This window comes from Channa argus, chromosome 10 (genome assembly GCF_033026475.1).
Source record: "Channa argus isolate prfri chromosome 10, Channa argus male v1.0, whole genome shotgun sequence".
Lineage (NCBI taxonomy): Eukaryota > Metazoa > Chordata > Actinopteri > Anabantiformes > Channidae > Channa > Channa argus.
Window position 1 is genome coordinate 5,574,329 of NC_090206.1, and position 5,615 is coordinate 5,579,943.

Sequence of the window (5,615 nt, forward strand, 5' to 3'; positions counted from 1 at the left end):
ACAAGACGTAAAACACAACCGCTTTATTTTACACATGCTACACTTAAATCCTAATAGCAGTAAACACAGTGTAATGTTTTTGGACTGTGGGAATTTAATGGCAGCTCAGATTAGAATTTGTTGGGTGTCAAGAAAAGAAAACAAATATTGTTGATGCAATTTTCCTGCCCAGCTAAAAAAAAAAACAAAAAAAACAAAACACATAATTATTATCTGGACTTACAATATTGTTTTTATCTCATAATGGCCCACATTATACGCTTACAGTCTGAGTGGGAAATTAAATTTGAACCATAAGGTACAATTAAAAATGCCAAGCAGATTCGGGGCTGAAATGTCTCAGTAACCTTTCGACTATTGCCCATAATATGTGGCCTTTGACAGTCTTTAACCTCTGGGTATTTTAGTGTGTGAAAGCCAGTGCTCTTTATTTTGGAGCTCCACTACTCTTCAGGCCTTTTCCCAGTTGGTCGCTGAGTCCCCTCAGCTGATGCTCTGGGGTCTGACGGTACTTTGTCTCCACTATCAGAGCTGGTAAGCTGGAAGTCCCGTACTACATGGAAAGAGGAGGACAGGAATTATTTAGTGGAAAGCAAAGCATCAACTGTTTAATAAGCTACCAGTAAATTGAGGTTAGTATGGATGAACGAGAGACAAATACCCAGACAGTATTTAGATAATTATGTCTATTATCGTTATTGTGTGAGTGAGTGAGTGAGTGAGAGAACAAACGTGCCATCTCTTTCTCTTTGGGATGTTTCTCTCTGTAGTCCAAGTATTGTCTGTTGAGCTCTCTGATGCCATGAAGGAAAGCATGGCCTCGCCTAAGATCAGCTAGTCGGAGTTCAAGTTCAGCTTTCTCCTTTTGTGCCAACCACACCTGTCTCTCTGCCCTGTTGGACCAAACACATCATCATGAGTACTTAGTGGTTAAAAGAGGTTTTAGGGAAAGTAAGAAAAAAATAAAATAAAAAAAAATATGTGTCTAATTTAATGATTCTTTTTTAAAAGTCATATTTTTACTTTTCAGACACAGACTATACAGCAGAATTTTGCAACTAGAAAGATGTAGTGTGTAATTCTATCTCACTTCATTAGCTCATGCTTGGCATCCACAAGTTTCTGTGACTTTTTCCGGATCAAGGAACCAACCTGGTAAACACACACACACACAGAAAAATGATAGCTACCCTGTGACAGAGCATTTCTTTGGGTCAAATGCCAATGACAGCATTATGACAGAGCTACATTTAGCAAGTATACGTTTTTACTATGTTCACTGTCATATTTTATATCTAACAGTGGTGGAAATGTCAGTTTTGCAGGTATTTTAATCATAAATCAATGTACTTGACAATGTTGACATAATGTGGTACTGTAAATAAAGTCAGATGATCATCAAAGTCAGTTGTTCCTGAGGTGCATATATCCCTCAAATGTCAACTCCACGATAGCTTGATAAGAAAAATCAGGAGATGTTGTGCTAGTCCCATCCACTAGCTTTTTAAAATATTTCACATTTTTAGATTAGAAACTGGTTGCCATATTTACCTTGGCGTTTTCTCTCTTTACAACCCTAAAGGACTTGTAAGAGCAGATCTGTAAGAGACAAAACAACATCATAGATTTACAATTTCGATGAATATGATCGAGTACATATGACTTAATCGACATCCTATTGGCTAATAGGCTTTTTGGGGATACGGCAAATTTTTGTAGCTTTGGGAACATTTCGGGAATTTTTGGTCACCTTACTGCTGTTGCACACCACCACATTGTGCAACAGTTACATACTTGAATAGTTTTGAACTATTCAAGAACATTCAGTGCCAACAAGCATAGTTTTATGAAAACCAACCAACCAACCACCAAGTGTTTTTCTGCGTTGACAGTGTTTTATTTGCCCGTTGGTAATGCTAAATTGTTTTAAATTGTTTTGTCATCACCTCAGTGATGAAGCCCTAAAAAATGCTCCTCCTGTAAGTTCCTGACAAAGTTGCAACCAAGCACTGTATCAATAAGTGGCAGTATTATATGAAATTTTTCTCCTGAACAAAACCAAGTTTAAAACGGTCTGTAAAATGTCAACCGGAAGGCTCTGGAAACTGTTTTACTTCAACCCCTTAGGACCGTAACATAAGCATAACTTGGAAATTCCGACCTTTTCCAAGAGCTGCTCTTTAACATTGTTGGAGAAAGAATCAATAGACTGTTTGACGGCTTTAGACTCCACAGACTCTCTGAAAACAAACACACATACGTATAAGTCACGTAGCTGTAATTGGAAAACTAACAATAAAACTGATCAAAATAGTAAATGTGAGCAGCCGTTGTATAGTGCCATGTGCCTAATCAAGTAATTATAATTCAATACATATAGAAATGTACCTGTACTGCTCGCAGAAATCAAGGAATGTATCCAGCACCACTTCTAAATCTGTTCTTCCCCGATTACCATGTCTATTAACCCCTATCATCCTCTGCTGAGTGATGTTGTCTGGGTCTGCAGATGAACCTGCAGAGGAACTGGGTTTTAGTGGTTTAGTGAAAAACTGTAGAATAACATTTAAAAACCTGATCACAATTGAAATTAAAAAAAAAAATCAGTTGTCATTGTTGCACAGCCAGCGTACAGTTGGGTGCAAAACTTTGTTTCCCCTCATTTTACGATGACATGTAAGGAGAGGAAAGTTAAACCTAACTGTGTCATAATACCTGTTTAAAGTGTTTATGTCTCTTATCCCCTTAGATAACCCTATGGGACATTCAATCTCAGAAAGACAACAAATATGAAAGGTGTATTTCCCAAAATATTATTATTATTTCTTGTAAAGGGATTAAACTTAAATGTTACCACAGATTTAAAAATATATCATGACATTTGACTGTACAGTTCCAGTTCTGTTTTCTTACCTGATGATGACTTTCTAGATTTGGATCTATTAGACAAGGACTTTCTAGTTCTGCCCAAACTGTAAACCTTGGCCTTCTTTGGACTTGGGTTCTACATAAATTACACAAAAATGGATTAAATCAAGGCAAACGCTAAGTTGCAATGTAGGCCACATGCCTGTGCTTCCAAGACTGTGGACATTTGCTACAGTTAGTCCATACCCAACTGGCATCTTCATCCCCCTCCTCCTCAGAGGACAGGACTATCCCACGTCTCTGCTGTGCAGCATCAGGTTCACTTTCCTCCTTGTGCATTATAAAAATATTAATTCTTCAAGTGTTATTCACCTTTAAATAAAGTTGATGAGTTCTGTTTAAATTCTTCTGCTACTTACCTGCGACTGAGGGTCGCTGGACTTTCCACTGCTTGATTTAGTCTCTCTGTTCTTCTCCTGTTTCATTCGCTTATTTTTCACTGGCCTTGTTGGGACGTACAGACAGATAATTATGAGGATCACAAAGTTGTGATATTAAGTGTGTTTTTATATTTTTTAAATACATGTTTCTGTATTCTGTATTTCTAGAAACTGTATTTATTTATATTTTTTGGAGTTTCTAACATTTCTGTACTCAGTAGGTTCACCTATGCCTTTGTTTCTACTCGTGTAATTTCTAAATATAACCTATGATTGATCCAGCAGCAGACGGTTAAACAGCATGAGAGTTGATTAAAGACACATACTGCAAGTGTTAATTACAAAGTGTGATCTGTGACCTCACCTCACTGCAGCTTTCTGTCCAGCACTACTTGTTTTAGCCGACTTCTTCCCCACCAAACATTTGTGGCTGTTGGCTGCTAGGGTAGGTTCAGCCCTCTGCCTGGATGTGGAGTTAGTGTCTGACTTTTTGCCCACCTTTAACTCTGCTCTAACCCCTCCAATTTGTGCCTTCTCTTTCTTTGTCATTCCTCCTTTTTCAGGTCTATTGAATGGCGGAGTAGATGGAGACACTGAGACTTGCTTTCGTCTTTTTAAGATCACAACACAGTAGTATGATGGTAATAGCAGCAAACAAAGTCCCTTGACCTTACCTGCTTTTGACCGTCTCTCCAGTACATCTACTCCTCCTCCTCTTCTCCGCTCCCTTTACAATGTCACAGTCCGTCTCGGTCTGTTTTCTCTTTGCAGCAGCTCCACGCTGTTTATCAGGAGACTTCACCATCAGAGGAACGTTTTTTCTCCCAGCTTTTTGGGCCTCCTCTAAAACGTTTAAGTCTTCCTCCATGGCGGTACTGTGCAGAGGGTTACCTATGCAACACGGTATTCCGATCAGCAGATATTGGTGGTCTGACATATACTACACTCTGGAAGCCAGGCACGTATGGATTTCTCTGAATGTGTTATACAGTAAAATAATCAGAGCTGTTAACCATGATTATGTGTAGAACAAAAAAATTTAATATTTGATCAATTTAACATTAACGTGAGTTAAGTTTCTGACTTTTAAAAACACAGATAGGTAAAGACAGAGTAACAAAGGCATGTATACAGTCATACAAGCCAAAAGACCCACCATAATTTTGCTGCAGTCCTTCCAGGAAGCTGGCTTTGTCTATAGTAGACAGGCTGGACAAATCTGATTGCTCAAAAGGTGGAGCTTTCTGGATTTGAACACAACAGAGAGCAATCAAATGATCGGGATTTACATTTACCCAAGCTGTAGCTCTACACCTTCAGCAGAGCAGAGTAACATGGAAGTTTCCAGTTCATACACCTAATACTTACTCCCCTCTCATCCTGTGGCTGAGTGGGCACTTTGGCCCCTCTGCGCTTTTTGGCACTGTGAAAACACGAAGCCATTCTCATTATTATCATATTAAATATCTGCGTTGTAAAGCTTAACGCTAAGCTTAAGGCACGTTTAGCTAACATGACAGTACCGTTAAAGTAGAGCACTGCAAACGTTATCGTTAGATTTCTGAGTGTAACGTTAAGTTAAATTGGTGAGGAAATGCAGCGTGTAACGTTACTATAAATATGGACTCGTATGTTGGGTATACTAAACAACTGACAATATGTATGTTATGTTATATTATTATATTTCTTACCTCATTACCGTAAAGAACAGCGGCAGCCTAAATACAAAATTGGTGTAAACAACTCAAAGCCCCTACGGAAACACTTTCCCGCAAATAGTTTCAAGCTCCGGACTGTACCTTTCCAGATACACAGGGGTGTTAGTTCGTGAAATTTTAACGAACGAAAAATTAACTTATCTGAACGAGGGTTTATGCAGGAAAGAATGACAATAAGTTTAATTAAGCCTTACAGTGAAAACAGTTTGAATATCGTTTACTTTGTATACAAAGCCTACATAACAAACAGGAACCTATTTTATCCCCAAACGGGTTCCCGTAAATTAGGCCCTACGGCAAGCGAGAGGATTCAATGTAAAGTCGTTGTAAAATCGCAGTTCACTAGAAAAGGACATTTGTGTAGAATATTAATTTCCTAAATTCGCCTTGTACGTTTTTTTTAAAATTAACTTTTCCGTACATTGCACGATAAGATTATCCACACTATATAAACATAAAATGTATCTTAGCACCATGAGTCTAAAATGTACAAAGCTCTTGGATTTGTATAAAGGAACAAAACAAATGTAACTAGACCATCCCAAATGCTTCCAGAGGCAGAACAAATCAAGACACGAGATCCAAAAGC

At 38.3% G+C, this 5,615-nt stretch overlaps 1 protein-coding gene across 4 annotated transcripts; it reads right to left on the bottom strand.

The window, feature by feature from the left end:
* Positions 1 to 8: 8 nt before the first annotated feature.
* On the bottom strand, positions 9 to 5,304 carry cenpu (centromere protein U). 4 transcript variants are annotated; one of them, XM_067518952.1, is made up of 14 exons: positions 5,000 to 5,303; positions 4,677 to 4,731; positions 4,465 to 4,552; positions 3,983 to 4,199; positions 3,673 to 3,873; positions 3,288 to 3,372; positions 3,115 to 3,195; positions 2,914 to 3,004; positions 2,389 to 2,515; positions 2,162 to 2,240; positions 1,552 to 1,599; positions 1,091 to 1,152; positions 737 to 893; positions 160 to 553 (listed from the first exon to the last, which is right to left on the bottom strand). In XM_067518952.1, the coding sequence occupies exons 1-14, from the start codon at positions 5,002 to 5,004 to the stop codon at positions 428 to 430; spliced, it is 1,422 nt and encodes a 473-aa protein (XP_067375053.1). In that variant the 5' UTR covers positions 5,005 to 5,303; the 3' UTR covers positions 160 to 427. The 4 variants fall into 4 exon arrangements, with proteins under 4 accessions (XP_067375055.1, XP_067375053.1, XP_067375052.1 ...); XM_067518951.1 differs by having other exon boundaries at positions 3,115 to 3,198; positions 5,000 to 5,302; XM_067518954.1 differs by lacking the exon at positions 3,673 to 3,873 and having other exon boundaries at positions 9 to 553; positions 5,000 to 5,304.
* Between the last annotated feature and the right edge of the window lie 311 nt (positions 5,305 to 5,615).

What these genes read in the sequence shown, in the direction of transcription:
- cenpu (XM_067518951.1), bottom strand. An exon ending in AGGACTGCAGCAAAATTATG is followed by an intron (nt 4,200 to 4,464) that starts GTGGGTCTTTTG and finishes CGTGTTGCATAG; the next exon opens with GTAACCCTCTGCACAGTACC. An exon ending in CCAGCGACCCTCAGTCGCAG is followed by an intron (nt 3,199 to 3,287) that starts GTAAGTAGCAGA and finishes ATAATGCACAAG; the next exon opens with GAGGAAAGTGAACCTGATGC.